At 38.0% G+C, this 21,973-nt stretch overlaps 2 protein-coding genes across 2 annotated transcripts; one reads left to right on the top strand and one right to left on the bottom strand.

Moving 5' to 3' along the window:
- Positions 1–3,379, bottom strand: LOC125269965. Its single transcript, XM_048193084.1, has 2 exons — positions 2,968–3,379; positions 1–2,562 (listed from the first exon to the last, which is right to left on the bottom strand). Exon 2 carries the CDS (start codon positions 2,175–2,177, stop codon positions 798–800), a length of 1,380 nt encoding a protein of 459 aa, XP_048049041.1. The 5' UTR covers positions 2,178–2,562; positions 2,968–3,379; the 3' UTR covers positions 1–797.
- A 1,405-nt stretch (positions 3,380–4,784) lies between these two features.
- LOC125269964 (toll-like receptor 13) lies at positions 4,785–9,395 on the top strand. The gene has a single exon (XM_048193083.1). It carries the CDS (start codon positions 6,125–6,127, stop codon positions 8,948–8,950), a length of 2,826 nt encoding a protein of 941 aa, XP_048049040.1. The 5' UTR covers positions 4,785–6,124; the 3' UTR covers positions 8,951–9,395.
- The last annotated feature ends 12,578 nt before the right edge of the window (positions 9,396–21,973 follow it).

Below are 21,973 nucleotides of genomic sequence, written 5' to 3'. Positions count from 1 at the left end.
CCATCTACTGCCCCACATAGGTGTGATGACTCTCCCTATGATCACATTTCTTGGACGGCATTTACACAGGGTTGGTTCAACAATGACTGTGCTCCCCACAGAAACAGCTGTTGACTCAGGAAGCTGAGCCCAAGCAAGATGCTCATGGTGTGGTTCTAGAGTTATTCTCTCCTTTAACTTAGCTGTGCCCACCTTGTCAGGCATGTCCTCTCCCTTCCATCGTTCCACATTTGAAAGAAGAGACAGGAATTGGTGACATTCAATATCATCAGAGTTAGCTGGGCTGGACACAAGTCTCCAGTATCCATCAGTTTCCTTCATTTTTTGAATCAGCCACTTGATAGCGTTGCTACCGAGGATCAAATCGTCGGTCTGACCTGGAACAACTAAAACTGGAACAACCATCTTGCAGGCATAAACTGAGAGTTCAAGTTCATACATCACTTTTGGAGTAACGCGCTGTCCACCACAGCCAATTATGACAACATCGTTGGCAGGGAGCTTTTGTAAATCAGGCTTGTGCTGCAATAAGTGACGTTCAGCAGCTTCACTTAACGTGCATGCCATGGAGCCACTGTCAACCATAGCTTTCAGTTGAAGGTCGCCCCATACTATTGCAGGTGTGTAAAACAGACTATCAATTCTCTGTACTCTGTGCATGTTCTGAAAGATGACAGTTTTTCCTGCAGGCTCAACAGAATTAGAAAGACTATAAACTGAGGTAGGATCATTCATACAACACTGGTTTGGAGGAATATTCTCATGATCTACACTGTCCTCCCTTGAGTGTAGATCTTCTAGTTTCCCAGCCCTTGAGAAGACGGAGACTTCACTCTCTCAGGACAAACAAAGCGTGAGTGGTCAGGAGAGTGACACTGGAAGCACAACTTTTTGTCACGACAATGCGTGAGGCCAGAATGAATAGGGCTCGAACAGACAGTGCATGGCAGGTCATTAAGTCCTTTTATTCGAGGTAGACTTACGTTGGGCCTTGAGCGTCGACATGGCTCTTTGCTAGTGGACTCCTTTAACAGAACTTTTTCCAACAGGCTCATGACTCGCTCTAATGCAGAAGCTTCCAAAGATTTAGACTGCTGGACATCAGAAGTAGATGCAAGTGCTGCTGTCGACAGTTCCACTTCAGCTCTGTTCACAGGAATTTTTGTGGGCGCAGCATGACTCACTGCAGATACAAGACTGGTTTCGGAGTGATACTCATTCAAAATATCTTGAACTTCTCGCACAGACCATGAATCCATTGTTTTAGATCGAAAAGTGATGGCAAGCTCCTTACATGGGCAGTGTCTGATGAACATGCGGGTTACCTCTGTACCTGGACAGTCCAACAGTTTACCCTGTTCTTTCAAACGTTCTGCAGCGACGTCAACTGCACGATTTAACCTGAGCCAGTACTCATAAGCATCCTCATCTGGCCTGGGTAAGGTGGTATAGAAGTCAGCCAGCGGGAGAGGAGAGCAGGGAGCTGCCTCAAAGTGTTTCCTGAGAATACTGAAGATAGCATCAGGGTTATGCACAATGTCAATGTCACTGTTTCTTATGCCAAACTTGACCACATCTCTTGCTTTGCCTCTTAGATGGATCAAAATTTCCTCCGCTTGTTGTTCTTTTTTCAAATTATTACGTTTTATGTAATCTCTCATGACATCAATCCATTCACTTAAGTCAATAGTATCAGAAACTTCACCTCTGAAGCTAGGTGGTTCTTTCACATTTCTGGAAATGGACAACTGGCTTTGTAGTAAGTCGAGCATTTGTGAAGCTGTACCATCTGTCACATTTTTGGAGGGACTGCATACTGAACTTGTGTCAACTGTATGTGTTGGGCTGAGTCTGGTGACTATGCTATCAGCAATTTGCTGACCGACTTTGCTGATTACGTCTGTCATAGCAGTGATTACATCTGGGGACTGTGCGTTAGGGAATGGAGTGGAAGAAAACACACCTTGGTGTACTACTGAAGCATCTGATTCATGACTAATGGATGGGTCCTCACAAACTAATGGATCTGAATTAGAAGCATGACTGTCTATGAGCACATGCGCTTTACTCTGGATATCGGGCACACTGAACTGTAATGACTGTGGTACTTTCAATAAACCCCATCCTCTACCTTTACTTCCACAGATTGGAGTATTATAGTCATCAAAACCACTCATAATGAATATCAGTACACATAAACACTGAATAAAACATAATACAAGAAAAAAAATATATTAATTCTAAAAAGTGCTGTTGAAAAACTGTCCTTCATAAAGGTCTCTGAATCTCAAATGTCAAAGTCTCTCAGTGAATAAAAAAAATGAATAAAGTTCCTCTTGTCTTCTTTTTAAAAAAAAATGATCAGTGTCTGTACAAGATTGTGTCCACCTGACTCCAGCGAAAACTTTAAGATGAACCCTCGGCCGCTTCAGATATCATCTTGATTGAAGAACAACGAGTCACGGCACCAATGTGACTGTGTGTGTGTAGATGGAATAAATTCACATGGAGATCAGGTGGATGGTCACTCAGGGTTGCTTTACTGTATCTGCGACAAGAAGACTGGGAAAACAGGACCAAATGGCTTATCAGCATACAGCATATAGCACATCGATGTCGCATACAACGTCAGCAGGACGAGCTATGAGACTCTGATTATATACATTTTCTCAAATTGAGCGTGAACATATAGTGGAAAAATTCTTAAAGCATACATCCATGAAAATAAAATATAAAACACTAATACAGACAATTAACATTAATACAGTGAAAATATAAACTCAAGTAACCATCATTTTACATATTTTATATAAATGAAATGGAGAGAGAATAACGCAGCCCTTAGATGGCGCAGTTACACAGCAGAGAGCACGTGCGAGACGATACAGCACATGTGCTAAAAGCTAACATTCAGCTGGGGCTAATATTTTAACATAGAACATGACAAAACTCGAATAAAACACATACCTGGGAAAACAGGACCAAATGGCTTATCAGCATATAGCACATCGATGTCGCATACAACGTCTTAAATGAAATAAACAGAAGTTTGGAGATTACAATCAGGCCAGTTAACACACTGTTCATCGTATAGTCACAAATAATACATATTTGACTCGAATAACACAACTAGGACTTAACAGACAAAATGAGTAACCTTTTGTGTGGTTTATAGTTCAAACTTGGGCCTGAAAATGATCCAAATGTAATTATTAAGACGGAGCAAACATTTATGCGACTTACCAGCAGGACGAGCTATGAGACTCTGATTATAGAGCTCCGCCCCGCAATATCATGTGCACTAACGCGAGTGACGTCACAGCCAATGGCGAGTTTCCCAATTTAAGCTGAATTTAACATACATTATTTTTAAACACCGTTACATATGTATGTCCTCTGAACTGCATGTGTGAATTATGTAGACTTACTGTTTACATCAAATTCCTGCTTTAATAGTAGACTAATCCTTGCAGGTGTCATCAGTCCAGTCTGTGAAACGTCTCCATTTAGCTTCAAAGGACGTTTTCAACGATGGTTTTCTTTAAAAATGAAGACTATATTTTTTGCATTCCGATTCCAACATCCAGAGGCACAACAAAACATTTTTCTCTTATTCTGTGGATTTTGCACATTTTCCTTCAATTGCTACCGCTATTTTTCTGCAACCAGTATGCGCGCGCAGCTGCAAGTGACGTAATTGTGACGTCTGCTCCAAAGTGGTCTATTGATCTGTTTTAAAATGTTTTATTTTAAAACTCTAATATCATGTTTTTATGTGTAAAAATTATGTGTGAATATTCCTAAAGTCTCTGATAGTGCGATCTCTCTGTGGGTTATGTGATAGTTATCAGATTTATAAAAATATATAAAAACATGTCTGTAATTAAAATAAAAATGATTGATACACACATCTTTCGAATGGAAATAAATAACAAGTACTTCGGTTGTATTGTTCATTATGTTTATATTCATATAAAAAGCAACAGAACTTAAATTACATCCAGTTTATCAGCAAAAAAGCGCGAGTGTGAATCCCGCGATATCTGCCTTTGATCACGTAGGTGTCTGATCCACTTCTAGAACGGAGAACTGTCCGTCTTGCCTGCACTTTTTTTCACTCCTCCCCTCACTGCAGCCGCCTACTCTCGGCTACATTTCAGGCGAGGCTAGGCGCATCTCAAACAAGCCTGTTGTGTCTCTCTCTTTTTCTCTTGTTGTTTCTTCAATGATTCTGCTTATTAACATCAGGTGTCACCACTAATTGTCAATCATAACTCAATCATCAATCAATTATCTCATTAACTTTAACACTGCTTCAGTGTTACTTTTTAAATGACTTTCAAAACATTTAAACAATTACTACTTAAAAGCAAATGTTTTAGATTATCATTTCAAACCATATGTTTTACTTTTTAATATTATTGTGATATTTATATGCAGAAGAAAACACCATGAATAAATTAATATCCAGGTTTGTTGTTAGATTTTGATCCTAACAGACTTCAAGTTTGTATTATTCTGTAAAATTTTACAAATGCACTTAGCGATAGCTTGATTATATTGGTTGTGTATTATACTGGTATCTGGTTATACTTTATTTCAATGTGTCTCAGATCCCTTGTCTCCCGGACTCCATTTCCCATAATCCTCCTGTTTCCTCACCTGCACTCACTTCCCTCGTCATCTCCCCATCATCACATATCATCTGCACCTGGACTTCCTCATCATCACTCCCTTTATAATGGACTCACTCCCTTCACTCCTTGTCTGATCTTAATGTTATGTTAGATGTGTTTGGTGTTATTTCTCCTTTGTTTATCAAAGTACCTATTATTGTGGAAATCTGCATACATCTCATCACTACAGCACTGGTAACAGAAGATCAGACCCTAACAACGACAGGATTTCCACAATTCAATGATGGATTTTTTTTCCTTCTCTCCAAGGCTCCTACTTCTCCCGTGCCTCCCACTACCATGTCAGCGGCAGATTGGCTCATCGGGCTTCTGCAGTTTGGACGTTCGCTGCAGAGGTATGTGGAGGAGTTTGAGTTAGCTTATTTGACACTGGTCAGATGCTCGTTTAATTGCCCTGTTTCTGGACGGACTGGACGAGAGCACTATCCGTTCTAATGAACCTGACGATTATGTTTCCTTAAACGATACTGTTAATTTAATCTTGTATTTAAATGACTCCAAATTCGTTGTTGAAGAGGTTCAGGATTATAAGTGCAAATCTCATCCAGTTCTCCCGGGAACATGGGCGGCCTGGCCAGTTTGTCAAGCTCCATCTTTCTCTACATGCCCCTCCTGTGAATTGCTTTCCTGTACCACGCTGGACCCACACACCTTCTGGTTGTATGAGGGGATGGACTGGACCCCTCTTCAAGCCGCTCCAGTAGCTGCCCACGAGCCAGCACCTCCAGTCTCAGCAGCCGAGCCAGCCGCTCCAGCCGCGGCCTGTCCCGAGCCGGCCGCTCCCCATAATCCTCCTGTTTCCTCACCTGCACTCACTTCCCTCGTCATCTCCCCATCATTACATATCATCTGCACCTGGACTTCATCACTCCCTTTATAATGGACTCACTCCCTTCACTCCTTGTCTGATCTTAATGTTATGTTAGATGTGTTTGGTGTTATTCCTCTGTTTATTAAAGAACCTATTATTGTGGCAATCCGCATATGTCTCGTCACTGCAGCACCAGCACCGGTAACACAATGGTCCACTTTAGACATTTTATTAACTAGAAGTAACTTTTCAACTACGTGTCGACCAACTCTCGTTAGAGTATTAGTAGATTGTAGACTGTTAATAGTGTAAGGATAGAGTTAGTAGAATAAGCTGACATGTAGTTGTAAAGTTACTTTCAACAAGAGGATAAGTGACTAAAATTATCTTTTTTTTTTTTTTTTTTTTGGTGAACTGTCTTTAAGCTCTCATGTGTTAAAACCACAGATAAATAAGGCAACTGATGAAGATTCACACCTTCATAGAATTTGACCACAGAAAAGGGAAGTTTATATCTTATTCAAATGTTCTGACATGTTAATTATCTCCAGTGGAAAAAGAGATGACGCCTAGACGAGCAGAATCATAAGCTGTAAAGATCATTGAGGAATTGAAGATGGTGCTTCTGTTCTCATTTCTAATACTATCTCTCAAGATATGTGTTTCTTCTTGGTATGCTGGTAAATGTCTTTTCCACAGTGATGCGGAGCTTCCTGTTATTAAAACCTGTTCTGGAAAAACAAACACCGCCTTGTGCCGTAGTGTCGCTGACACTAAAGAAGACCTGCGTGAACTTCCATCAAACTTACAGAACCTCTGCATTCAAATGGACCGAAACCACAGTGCCTTGGCTCCAGACTCATTTGCACGTTTTGTTTCTCTGGATTACCTTGACATTACTGGATGTTTTTCAGAGATCCCACCAGAAGCTTTTAATGGTTTGACAAATGTAACTTCATTAAGTTTAACTAGCTCAGGTTTAAAAGGCTGTTGTGAGGTAGCTCTTGATTTCAGTCGCCTTCCCTCACTTAACAGATTGTTTGTTTCAAAGTATACATTGTCATTATTGGCACCAAATGTTTTTGAAATGATTCCTCACTTGCAAAAATTATTCTTAAACGAAGTGTGTTTGAAGGATATATCTGAGGTTCTGTGTCGACTGGCAAATGTAAAATCACTGAAGGGGTTTCATCTAAATGAAGAGACATTAAATAGACTTCAGTACCCAAACTGCTCAGTTTTCAACACTTCTTATGGTTACATATCTACTGTGTTAAACATTGAAGAGGTAATATTGAATATAGGAAAATTAGAGCATGTAGATGAGGGAGCGTTGAAAGTTTTGGGAAATCTCTTTGAATTTAGCTTTGGATCTAAAGCAGACTTCCTCAAAGATCTTTCATTAATTGGAGTACATAAAATCAATCATTTGGATGTCTCAGTGGATGTACTTAACATTGTTGACTTGTGTACAGCAGCAAAGTTATATTCGACTGAGTCTTTTCAAGTTATTTATGAGACTGTTAACTTGCCATTGACTCCTACTAATATCTCAGATGGCTGTGAAGAAGTTAAGAAAATTGATCTCATGAAAATATTATTATTACCTTTAAACCTCTTAGATGTATATTCGTTTTTTCAGATTTTCAGGAACCTCACTTTGGCTAAAATAGCTAATCATGAGCTCAGACCAAATGACTTCCAATCTCTTTGTGCTTCAGATCCACAGATAGTGAAACAGCTTTCTGTTATGTTTCTAAGCTCAAATACGATAGATGAGATAGTTTCATACCAATTTATGTGTTTCACAGATCTTGAAACTCTAGATTTATCCTTTAATGACATTTCTAATATAGAAGATTTTGCTTTTATTGGATTGAACAATTTGAAAGAGCTATATCTCTATAGCAACAAGTTATCTTACATTTATCAACACACATTCAGTGGTTTATATGGACTAATGGTCCTAGATCTCCATGAAAATCCTATTATTCATATAGAATCTAATTCATTTGGAGATCTTATTAACCTTAGCATATTTCTGCTGGGAGATCTGAACTTCCCACCTGACATGTCACCAATCAAGCTGCATTTATCCGATATATTTGGCATAATTCCATATAATTTGAGTAATATTTTAATTAGTTCAGGCCTGAGACCAATGCAGCTTGTGATTGGGAATACTACACTGGATCAGGCCCTAAACTTGCACATCAAAGGTCAATATGTGACTATTGAGGACTGCAACAGTTCACTCTTAACATCAGTAGTCACACTTCAGATAGATGCAGCATATGTGAGCTGTGGAAATGAATTCATTGGGAAATATGTTCGATCAGTCGTCAGTCTGGAATTTAACTCAGTGTTCTCAGATGATATTGGAGACTTGTCTGTAATCAATCAGCTTGTTCATTTAAAAACCTTAAAACTGGCAAACATTGAATTGACTAAGCAGCCAAACATGGCCGTAATGTTTCACAATCTGACCAAACTCCAGACGCTGATCCTGGCGAACTGCAGATTCTTCTTTCTGGATGGAAGTCTGACCAAAGATTTAAAGGCACTGACAGGTCTAATGCTCATTCTAAAAGACAACGTCAATGTTCTTCAAAACTTGGTGGAACATCTTACTAGTTTGAAATACCTCTATCTTCAGGGCTTGGTTCTGTACTGCAGTTGTGATAATGCGTGGCTGCTCTCATGGGTGAAGAACAACAGGAAGGTGCAGGTTGTCATGTTCAAACCCACCATGAAAGAACTGCAGTGTTTGAGTGACAGTGGAATTGACCACCTCAACTTTATTGGTTATGCTAAGGAGAACTGCTCATTTGAAATCGAATTTGTGTTCTTTGCCTCCACCTCTGCATTTTTGTGTATTTTTATTATTGTGGTACTGTCATATAAGTTTGCAGGCCAATACATTGCGCCTTTCTATCACATCGCCAGTGGATGGTTCAGAGAGGCTTTGCGTGGAAACGGTAAACATCAGTACCGCTACGATGTTTTCGTGTCTTATAGCGCTAAAGATGAACACTGGGTCATGGAGGAACTTCTTCCGAACTTAGAGAGACGCGGCCCTCCGTTTTTGCGTCTCTGTCTGCATAGTCGGGACTTTCAGTTGGGAGAAGACATTGTGGAAAACATCACAGACAGCATCTACGCGAGTCGCCAGACTCTTTGTCTCGTCAGTCGCAACTACCTCAGTAGCAACTGGTGTTCTTTGGAGATGCAGCTGGCCACCTACAGGCTCCAGGTAGAACACAGGGACATTCTTATCCTGGTCTTCCTAGAAATGATTCCGTCTCGCTGGCTATCCTCCCATCATAGACTGGCCCGGCTGGTAAAAACTAGAACCTATCTAGACTGGCCACAGGACCCAGAGATGCATGAGGCATTCTGGGACAGGTTATGGTGTAAACTCAGCTCTAATAAAGCCAACTAGACTTTGTTTCTGTACATTGTAAAGATGATTAAACAATTGCAAAGTGAGCAAAGTTCCACCGAAAGTTCAGTCAATATGACAACTAATAGAAAATTTTCTTTTTTCTTTTTTTCTCCCTCAACTGGCAAATGGATGAGAAAAGTGAACTTTAAATATATTTAGCCTACATGTAATGTCCATGTTGTATTTACTTTTCTGTATGCTCTGGTGTAACAACAAATATGATTCACTGTGCAAACATGACAAAATATGGCTGTAGCAAGAGTTAACTATTTCAGCTTTAAAAAATCAGCACACTTTAAACATATGTGAACTGATGTTTGGAGTAACTACTGAAATATCCTTTTCTGATAAAAATCAACTGCAGACTATTTCTGAACATGTTCAGATATGAGCTGCTCTTAGTACTTTGTATAAAGTAGTTTCAGTTCATGTTTTAAGACGTGTTTTCTGCAATTAAAGAACACCTTCCTCAGTGGGGTGGTACATTCCCAGCTTCAGAACGTCCCCAATAAATTGTCTAGTAATGTTCCCAGGAGGTTCAGAGACGGTCACAATGTGGAGTTTGTGGGACGTTATTTGGTGGACCTTCACGGAACATTCAAGACGTTCTCTGAAGGCTTAGGGAACCATACTTTATTTGGAAATGTTCTCAGAATGTCCCCGCTGCCCTTATCAAAAAACTGAATTGAAAGAGCTAAATTGACTAACAAAAGTGGCTGTTCAAACAAAAACTGTTTTTTCTTAAAGGGCACCTATTATGCCCCTTTTTACAAGATGTAATATTGGTCTTGGGTGTCCCCAGAATGTATTTGTGAAGTTTCAGCACAAAATACCCACAGTTAATTTATTATAACCATTTGAAAATGTCATTTTTGGGCCTGTTTTAAAAAGAGCTGTTTTGGTGTGTACCACCTTAAATATAAATGAGCTGCATATCCCACCCTGCCTTTGGATGAGGGCGTAACTTGCATACCTATGGCAATAAACAGTCGGTAGAAGCAGAATGGCTGAGAGTGAGAGACCCGCTGTTTTGTATGGCATTCAGCCGTACATGTTTGAACCGGAATCAGACCCAGATGATGAAGAGACTCCGGCAGAAGAAACACAATTGAGAATGGAGCAGGACGTCTTTGAATGGTTATTTGATACATTTATGTACTTATAGAGTTTTACTTATAGAGGATTGTCCCCTTTGCAATTATGGATGTGCACACACACACACACACACACACACACACACACACACACACTGTGATAACGTTCGCGCAATTTTTTGAAACTACAAACACAAATACTGTGATAACGTTTGCTAAGTAAACATACACAGTTTTTAATACAATATCTTTAAAAAAATATATATATACGTGTGGATACACACTATACAAACAAGGTTTAAATTATATAACGTTACACAGACATTCTACGACGGCGACGACAACAACTTTAGACGCATTTGTTATTGAATTGGCTGACATCGACTGAAATGACTATTTGCTCAAAAAACATTAAATACACTTACTTCTTCTGGAGGTGACGTTGGATCGCGAACAGTAGGCAACGATCCACACTTGAGGATTAACTTTGAAGCAATACCTGCTTTGAATTGACCCTCGTTCTCAAAACAGTCAGTCAAAAAATGATTCGCGCAAACATAAACGTATTTTGGAATTTTGAGTGGCGCCTTTCCTTCGTAAATAAAATCCATCCACTGCGTTTTCAGTGGCTCTGATGTCAGAAGTAAGTGAAAACTACTATGTTCATTATTACATCCCACAACAGAACACTTATGTTTCTTAAGAGACATTACCGGCTGTCGTTGAAACAATGGAGGATGGTTGACAGATCACCGAGGGCGGGGTCTATGCCAAAACCAGATTGTCAATCAAACCACGTGGGTGGGGCTTAGCGCATTTCTACGTCACAGTGAGAGCAATCTTAGAACAGGGCATTCTGAGACAGTGCTTATGAATTATTGAGATTGTAAAAAAACCACTGGGTGGATTTTTCTCATTCTAGGGTGGTTTTGCTCACACGGTCCGTGTACGTTTTGATAGTTTGTTTTCCAATTTGAAATGAAATACGCAGAAACGAGAAAACGGTCGTTTCCCGTTTTTTCGTTTGTTAAAAAAAACGGAAAAACGAGATTTTGACTCGATTTTCGTTTTTTTCGGGTCACGGATAGAAAACGGAAACACGACTTCAAAACTCGTTTTCCACATGTGGGCGGTCATTACACGCCCCTTTCAGCCGATTGGTCAATCAAATCTGAGCCAGTGACGTCATCTTCAGTTCGTTCAACAAAATAATAGTCCTCTGCCGCTATATCAGTATGTCATAAATCGGCTTTCTTCTGTGCAACCTAACGCGTATTTCACAGAAATATGTTTGCACAGATAAAAAAAAGTTTTAAAAAACCTACAGTAAATTTAATTAAGTCTGTTTTTAAGCTGTTTTTAAAATGTAAATGCCTCTACATCTGTTACCAAGCGCATGACATCCTTTGGGCTACTACCACCGATCAATAGGCTATACATAATGACAGACTATTATCTATTATAGATCAGTGGCTACTGCACTCATTTTTTTTCTTATTTTAATGTTTTGTTTACATTTTATACATTTAAATTCAATAATTTAGCAGACGCATTCCTTGCAGTAGACTATACAGTCATATTAGAAAATAGGCTATCCACTAGGTGGCAACACCTAATAACGGTATCACCATCGGGGGGCTTTTTAGTTTTCCTTAGCTTATAAATGGCCATACAGATTTTATCTCTTAAATTAAACACTTTTATTAACACAGTGAACATTACTATTATATGTCACAGTTTACTTGCTATCCTCACTTTTTCTGTCTTTCCTTCGCTTTTGAATGAATTAGCTATAAATGGCCCTGAACATTTTACTTTCAATTTCGATTTAACGGCTATTGGCGATTCTGCGTCAATTGCTTCAGTGGACAACAGCAAAACAAAAACTCTCGTATATTAAACATAGAAGTTGTATTATCTTTGTAATTATTTTATTATCTTTTATCATCTTTGTAATTATTTTATTTTGTAAATATTCGTGGCTTAAACAGCGGGAAAATTTACTGTATGCAGTTCTGTGGATGTTTTGAAAAACTTAAACTAAACGAAAATTATTGTTGCCTTGTCAATATAATTTCTGTTTTTTCCCCCTGACTTTCAACTGATGCGATCATCGTTTCATTAACCGACAAGATTATATTAAATTAGAATTAAACGAAATTTGATAAATGTCTGTGAATCATTAAAAAATTCCAGGGGTTTAGTTTTAGCCTACATAAACAAATAGCAGAATAAACAACAGAACATGAGGGTTCATCATCATCACGCACCTGCAGCGCTTCTGTGAACGGAGAACAAAGGATTCAATTATATAAAAGGAATAGGTTAAATAGCCTATGTCTATGCGCGAAATTTATTTCACTTAAGTAATTAATATTACCAAAATGAAAAGGGAAAAAATGCGACAATATGAGTGTCGGTTCATTTTTGAGAAGTTCAGAGAAAGGAAACCAAGACGGCAGAAAATTTCTTTGTTTATTTTACGAGCAATGTTTTGTTTGTGAGTGTACAAAAATAATAGGCCTATTTAACCTTTCACAGATTCGAATGGTGTTACATATATTTGACCATAAATGTCTAAGTATTAAGTTGTTTCCGCTTTTATAAGAAAATTCAAGAGAACGCGTCGGCGCCTCAGGCACACACAACATCAGTTTTAGGAACTTGACACCACAGCCTGTTAACTGTCAAAATATGTACATTCAACCAAATATATAAAACGTTATAGGCCTACTGCTCATTTTAAGTAGTCTGTGTAGGCTACAATAAAAGCGTTTAAATAATAAATATAGTTTAGCCTCCAAATCGTGAATATTGAAACATTTGGATTTGTGTCAAATTAGAGAGGTAGTTATAACGCCGGTTTCTGTTTCAGTTCAGCTTTAAATTAATTCGTTTTGGCTTAACATTTATATATTATTTTTGTCATAACTAAAAAAGCTATGTAGCTGTAATTTTGATCTTTAATGTTTGATCTTTACATATTCCCTCAATCTTTTAACCAAAGGGTTATTAACATTTCAGCAGGCAATTAGGCTATATAAAATAAATAAATAGAGATGAGCGATTGTTCGTTTTTCAAAATTGCTATTTATTTATTGTGATTTATTCTATTTATTCAAAATAGAATAAAATAAAACCTGTAGGTTTTTTTTTTTTGTTTTGTTTTAATCTCTGCTTTTCATCCGCTCCTCTGTGTGGGTAGTTTCACTATTAAACTACAAACAGCATTACAACAGTCTGTGTGCTGATTAACATTTCTGAAATAAATATTTCTGTGAAATACGCGTTAGGTTGCACAGAAGAAAGCCGATTTATGACATACTGATATAGCGGCAGAGGACTGTTATTTTGTTGAACGAACTGAAGATGACGTCACTGGCTCAGATTTGATTGACCAATCGGCTGAAAGGGGCGTGTAATGACCGCCCACATGTGGAAAACGAGTTTTGAAGTCGTGTTTCCATTTTCTATCCGTGACCCGAAAAAACGAAAATCGAGTCAAAATCTCGTTTTTCCGTTTTTTTTAACAAACGAAAAAACGGGAAACGACCGTTTTCTCGTTTCTGCGTATTTCATTTCAAATTGGAAAACAAACTATCAAAACGTACACGGACCAGATAACTACAGCAAGAGCAAACAAGCGACTCCGTTTGAATCGCTCTCGCGGTTCTCGAATCTCAATCTCGTTCTCGAGTAGAACCGGTTGCAACGGTTTTCGGATCACCAGTACACAACCGAAAACCGCTTCTTTCGGACGTGTCCGATTTGAGAACCAGTGAGCTGATGATACAGCGCATGCGTGATTCAGCTTGTGATCTGAAGCTATACCGAACAGTAACATCACAGCACCGGTTAACTAGGACGACTGATGCTATGAGAGGACTCGAATGAGGGGCCAATCTGGCGAAACGTAAGTTTATTTAATTAGAAATAAATCGTAATGTAAGAGGATCATGGTTTCTGCTCTGATGAAGACTAATTTATTTACTTTATAACTGTAAAACTTTGTTTGCATATCACTACCTGTATATGTCATGTGTTTGGATGCTTTAGATGCAAAACTAAATTGTAAGAAACGCTTCAGATTAGAATGTTTTAGTTGACTGATGTTATGATTACTGAATTTATATATTTGAACGTGTTACGTTTTTTCATCCCGGTGTTAGAATATATTCGGTTCCTGAAATATTCTGTTCCACTTGGTGGCGCTTACGCGAATATTCATGATATCATGCTATTGTGGGCGTGTCCTTGAGACAACGCGCAAGTGAATGGAACTGAAAATATTAGTACACGCTTCTCAATTTGCAGCTGTTTAATAGATTATTTCGAAATGTTAATAAAATATTCTTTTAAAATATAAACCTTTGGAGCTTTGTTTTGATGACAGTCTTCATGCCAGCAGCTACTTAAAGAATGTTATTTTTGTTTAAAATATTATAATTATGATAGGAAATTATAGACCCCTTAAAAGTTTGTAAACATTAAGGGGTCTATAGTTTAGTTTCGTTTTATTTAAAGTTTGACAAGGCAGGATATTGCAGCACAAAACCCTGAAATGTGTCAAACATAACACATACTCAAACAACCTTATGTAGCCTAATTTAAAACAATTTCAAAAGCAGTCAAATAAAATAATTCTGATAATAATATAATTTATTTCTTTGAGGTAATGCAGCACAAATGCACAGAAAAAATAGACAGCTACTGTACAAGATGTTATATCCTATTTGTTATTATCAACAATGTCATAATATGGTCTTGTTTTGCTTTTGTGATTGCACATTATAGGCTACTCATCATCTTGAAAGTCGCTGTCTGTTTCAGATTGGATGTGAGAGCTGAAGTCTTGGCAGTGTGTGATCTGGACATGCATGAAGGCTGTTCCCAAGTGTCAAGGCCCTGTTTAAATATTTACCTCAGAAGCTCACATTTTGCATTGCTTCATTTCACACATTGTTTTGAATTTCAATTTGAGTTACATTCATAGAGTAATTACTTCTGTACTTGTTATAATATTTAATGTAATTAATATTTATAAAGGCTACAACTGGATTTGTTGTTTTAAAAATTGAAATAAAAAACTAAGAAAAAATTAAAAAATCTAAAAAAAAAAAAAAAAAAAAAAAAAAAAAAAAAAAAAAGTCAATTTTCAGGATAATATTTTAAAGATAATTTTGTACAATCCAAATAAGCTTTACAGATCTTTAGAAAGGGTTTTAACAATGTTTGTCATGTTTTTCAACTGCACATGCACCTATAGGCCAATCAAGGTCAGTTACAATAACTTGGGACACTAAAGAGACCTTTCTACTGACTCTGAAAAACACCAGAATAAAGATGCCCAGGGTCTCTGATCACCTGTGAACGTGCCTTAGTCCTGCTGCAGGAGGTATGAAGACTGCAGATGTGAAGATACCTGAGACAGTGCTACAGGGAGACAGAAGGACAGCTGATTGTCCTTCCAGTGCCAAATCATAAGTCCCACCAGACATGTTTGAGAATGTGAATTGCCTTCATGGAAGAGTGGAACATCTCACAGCAAGTTCTAGCAAATCTGGTGCTGAGGATGAGATGCTCTGTAAAATAGCTGGTGCCACATCAGACTTTCAGATGTTCATCGAACGTCTATGAAATTTGTTCAGTTTATGTCTCAGTTGTTGAATCTTTTTGTTTGTACAAACATTACACGTTAAGTAATTTGCTGGAAAACAGTTGAAAGTGAAAAACTCAATGTGCACCAATATTGATTGAATAATAATCAAGAAATTAAGGTTGACATTGAATATTCACACCAGTCTATACCTTATTTTTATTAGGACACAGATACATTTGAGGTTTATTTCAAGTTGTCAACACTATGCAGAATGACAACGAAGAAAGCAGACTAATCAAACTATTAAAAAAAATAATAATAAAAAATAAAGCCTCAATAATAATAAAAAAGCTAAACATAAAACACATCAGTGCAAAACAAGGTTATTGGCTCATGTTCGCTCTGTATCCTTAGGTTAACCGTTTATCTGAATGCCTGTCCTGTACTCAATCAGGCAAAATACAAATAGCTTAGACGATTTATCATATTACACAAACTATGCATTGTTTTGAACATGTGAACTGTTGACTAACATTGTATATTTTATTACCTTTTCGAAATAATCTATTAAACCGTTGCAATTTGAGGAGCATACTATTTTCAGATCCATTCACTTGCGCGTTGTCTCAAGGACACGCCCACAATAGCAGGATATCATGAATATTCGTGTAAGCGCCACCCAGTGGAACAGAATATTTCAGGAACCGAATATATTGTAACACACATGACGTCATTACGTCGGAGCGTAAAAGAACCGGTGAACCGGTTTTTTCAACCAGTTTATTGAATCGAACTGTCCGAAAGAACCGGTTCGCGGAAAAGAACTGAACTTCCCATCACTAGTTTTAATGAAAAGTGATGGAAATAACGGATGATGGGCACAGAATGCTAACAAAACTCTGAGACATTTACAATCACACACCCACCACAGGTGTAGTTTGCAAACTCAAAATACATCAGTGATATAACTCAGTTTAAATAGATTTGTGTGTGTGGTGGTGTGGGTTTCAGGGATGTTTAGATAACTATAAAAGAGTTAACGTTCACTTTTATTAAAGGTGCTCTCGAATTAAAAATAGAATTTATCTTGGCATAGTTAAATAACAAGTTCAGTACATGGAAATGACATACAGTGAGTCTCAAACTCCATTGTTTCCGCACTCAGAAGAACAGGCGAATCTCAACATAACACCGACTGTTACGTAACAGTCGGGATCATTACTATGTACGCCCCCAATATTTGCATATGCCAACCCATGTTCCCAACATTATGAAAGGCATTAGACAAGGGCAGGCATTAACGTCTGGAGCAGCACAGCTGAATCATCAGACTAGGTAAGCAAGCAAGAACAATAGCGAAAAATGGCAGATGGAGCGATAATAACTGATGATAACATGATATTTTTACTGATATTTGTAAACTGTCTAAATGTTTCGTTAGCATGTTGCTAATGTACTGTTAAATGTGGTTAAAGTTACCATTGTTTCTTACTGTATTCACGGAGACAAGAGCCGTCGCTTTTTTCATTTTTAAACACTTGCAGTCTGTATAATTCATAAACACAACTTCATTCTTTATAAATCTCTCCAACAGTGTAGCATTAGCCGTTAGCCATGGATCACAGACTCAAATTCATTCAGAATCAAATGTAAACAATATAACAGTATACAAAACTCACATAATCACTTTGTAAAGATCCATTTGAGGGTTATATTAGCAGTGTAAACTTTGTTTGTGCACTGTTTAAGGCAAGCTCGAGCTCTGAGGGCATAATACTGTATATCAGTTTAAATACTTAAATATTATATGCCTAATAAAAAATTGATCTCACAAGGGGATTGTTTAGGGCTCCTTGCCACGAAAAATCTTGAAACCTCCTGGTATATAAAATTTGCGAAATTCATAAGCAATAAAAATGTAATTTTGATGGTTTAACACTGTCTGTTGCTAATAATTGACTGTACAAAAACACATTATGGTTGTCCCAAACCATCATTGTAACTGCTCTTATTATATTATTATAAAGAACTGAACTGTCCTGCAGGAGGACAGACATTATTTTTTAATAGAATTTCTTGGTAAAGACTGGTACAGTTAATACAGCAATGTGAAAAATCTCAAGTAACCTAAAATGTGCTTAATTTAGTGACTGAACTGCATATGTTTTCAAACATATTATATAATATATCACTAAGTTACATCAAGGGTCAAATAAAATAGAAACGGCACATTAAAGTTAAATGTTACAGTTGCATGATAAAACCATTTTTTTGTGTGTGTTTACGTTGATTGTACAGGTCTGATATAAAGTATGTTTTTGCTCAGGTGGCCAAAATGTGTGCTCAACAGAGAAAAGTTTTGCTCAGCGAGAAAAAAAATTAGAGGGAACATTGATCACTATGGGAAACAAAAAGTGTCCGACCTCACGTTTCCATTTTCAACTCATCCCTGACTGCAAGCAGCACATCTCGCCAATCGGTTACATCCAGCCACAGCTGAAGTCGGCTGTAAGTGTCCTTTGGAGTGTCCTTTGAAAATTTAACCCCAAAATCCTATTGTTACAATATGCTATAACCTATGGTGGCCGAGAGAGCTCAACGCGCTGCAAATGAAGAAAACACATGCAAATCGAAAAAACATCAGCAAATAAAGAAAACATCTTCATCAGTTTGACAACACATGCGCTGCAAATCCCACAACACTTACAAATAGACAAACGCGCTGCAAATCCCACAACACTTACAAATAGTCAAACGCGCTGCAAACTCCACAACACTTACAAATAGACAAAAACGCGCTGCAAAAGTCACAACACTTACAAATAGACAAATGCGCTGCAAAAGTCACAAACACTTACAAATAGACAAACGCGCTGCAAATTCCACACTTACAAATAGACAAACGCGCTGCAAAAATCCACAACACTTACAAATAGTGAAACGCGCTGCAAATCCCACAACACTTACAAATAGACAAACGCGCTGCAAATTCCACAACACTTACAAATAGACAAACGCGCTGCAAATTCCACAACACTTACAAATAGACAAAAGCGCTGCAAATTCCACAACACTTACAAATAGACAAACGCGCTGCAAATTCCACACTTACAAATAGACAAACGCGCTGCAAATTCCACAACACTTACAAATAGACAAAAGCACTGCAAATTCCACAACACTTACAAATAGACAAACGCGCTGCAAATTCCACAACACTTACAAATAGACAAAAGCGCTGCAAATTCCACAACACTTACAAATAGACAAACGCGCTGCAAATTCCACACTTACAAATAGACAAACGCGCTGCAAATTCCACAACACTTACAAATAGACAAAAGCGCTGCAAATTCCACAACACTTACAAATAGACAAACGCGCTGCAAAAGTCACAACACTTACAAATAGACAAACGCGCTGCAAATTCCACACTTACAAATAGACAAAAGCGCTGCAAATTCCACAACACTTACAAATAGTGAAACGCGCTGCAAAAGTCACAACACTTACAAATAGACAAAAGCGCTGCAAATTCCACAACACTTACAAATAGACAAACGCGCTGCAAATTCCACAACACTTACAAATAGTGAAACACGCTGCAAAAGTCACAACACTTACAAATAGACAAATGCGCTGCAAATTCCACAACACTTACAAATAGTGAAACGCGCTGCAAAAGTCACAACACTTACAAATAGACAAAAGCGCTGCAAATTCCACAACACTTACAAATAGACAAACGCGCTGCAAATTCCACAACACTTACAAATAGTGAAACACGCTGCAAAAGTCACAACACTTACAAATAGACAAATGCGCTGCAAATTCCACAACACTTACAAATAGACAAACGCGCTGCAAATTCCACAACACTTACAAATAGTGAAACGCGCTGCAAAAGTCACAACACTTACAAATAGACAAAAGCGCTGCAAATTCCACAACACTTACAAATAGACAAACGCGCTGCAAATTCCACAACACTTACAAATAGTGAAACGCGCTGCAAAAGTCACAACACTTACAAATAGACAAATGCGCTGCAAATTCCACAACACTTACAAATAGTGAAACGCGCTGCAAAAGTCACAACACTTACAAATAGACAAATGCGCTGCAAAAGTCACAACACTTACAAATAGACAAACGCGCTGCAAATTCCACAACACTTACAAATAGTGAAACGCGCTGCAAATTCCACAACACTTACAAATAGTGAAACACGCTGCAAAAGTCACAACACTTACAAATAGACAAATGCGCTGCAAATTCCACAACACTTACAAATAGACAAACGCGCTGCAAATTCCACAACACTTACAAATAGTGAAACGCGCTGCAAAAGTCACAACACTTACAAATAGACAAAAGCGCTGCAAATTCCACAACACTTACAAATAGACAAACGCGCTGCAAATTCCACAACACTTACAAATAGTGAAACGCGCTGCAAAAGTCACAACACTTACAAATAGACAAATGCGCTGCAAATTCCACAACACTTACAAATAGTGAAACGCGCTGCAAAAGTCACAACACTTACAAATAGACAAATGCGCTGCAAAAGTCACAACACTTACAAATAGACAAAAGCGCTGCAAATTCCACAACACTTACAAATAGACAAACGCGCTGCAAATTCCACAACACTTACAAATAGTGAAACGCGCTGCAAAAGTCACAACACTTACAAATAGACAAACGCGCTGCAAATTCCACAACACTTACAAATAGACAAACGCGCTGCAAATTCCACAACTCTTACAAATAGTCAAACGCGCTGCAAAAGTCACAACACTTACAAATAGACAAATGCGCTGCAAAGTCACAACACTTACAAATAGACAAACGCGCTGCAAAGTCACAACACTTACAAATAGACAAACGCGCTGCAAATTCCACAACACTTACAAATAGACAAATGCGCTGCAAAGTCACAACACTTACAAATAGACAAACGCGCTGCAAAAGTCACAACACTTACAAATAGACAAACGCGCTGCAAATTCCACAACACTTACAAATAGACAAATGCGCTGCAAAAGTCACAACACTTACAAATAGACAAATGCGCTGCAAATCCCACAACTCTTACAAATAGACAAATGCGCTGCAAAAGTCACAACACTTACAAATAGACAAATGCGCTGCAAATTCCACAACACTTACAAATAGACAAAAGCGCTGCAAATTCCACAACACTTACAAATAGACAAACGCGCTGCAAATTCCACAACACTTACAAATAGTGAAACGCGCTGCAAAAGTCACAACACTTACAAATAGACAAACGCGCTGCAAATTCCACAACACTTACAAATAGACAAACGCGCTGCAAAAGTCACAACACTTACAAATAGACAAAAGCGCTGCAAATTCCACAACACTTACAAATAGTGAAACGCGCTGCAAAAGTCACAACACTTACAAATAGACAAATGCGCTGCAAATTCCACAACACTTACAAATAGTGAAACGCGCTGCAAAAGTCACAACACTTACAAATAGACAAATGCGCTGCAAAAGTCACAACACTTACAAATAGACAAACGCGCTGCAAATTCCACAACACTTACAAATAGACAAACGCGCTGCAAATTCCACAACACTTACAAATAGTGAAACGCGCTGCAAAAGTCACAACACTTACAAATAGACAAATGCGCTGCAAAAGTCACAACACTTACAAATAGACAAACGCGCTGCAAATTCCACAACACTTACAAATAGACAAATGCGCTGCAAATTCCACAACACTTACAAATAGACAAATGCGCTGCAAATTCCACAACACTTACAAATAGACAAAAGCGCTGCAAATTCCACAACACTTACAAATAGACAAACGCGCTGCAAATTCCACAACACTTACAAATAGTGAAACGCGCTGCAAAAGTCACAACACTTACAAATAGACAAATGCGCTGCAAATTCCACAACACTTACAAATAGACAAACGCGCTGCAAATTCCACAACTTACAAATAGTCAAACGCGCTGCAAAAGTCACAACACTTACAAATAGACAAATGCGCTGCAAAAGTCACAACACTTACAAATAGACAAACGCGCTGCAAGTCACAACACTTACAAATAGACAAACGCGCTGCAAATTCCACAACACTTACAAATAGACAAATGCGCTGCAAGTCACAACACTTACAAATAGACAAACGCGCTGCAAAAGTCACAACACTTACAAATAGACAAACGCGCTGCAAATTCCACAACACTTACAAATAGACAAATGCGCTGCAAAAGTCACAACACTTACAAATAGACAAATGCGCTGCAAATCCCACAACTCTTACAAATAGTCAAA

Source organism: Megalobrama amblycephala, linkage group LG6, assembly GCF_018812025.1.
Source record: "Megalobrama amblycephala isolate DHTTF-2021 linkage group LG6, ASM1881202v1, whole genome shotgun sequence".
NCBI lineage: Eukaryota > Metazoa > Chordata > Actinopteri > Cypriniformes > Xenocyprididae > Megalobrama > Megalobrama amblycephala.
This window is presented reverse-complemented; position numbering and strand designations above follow the sequence as displayed.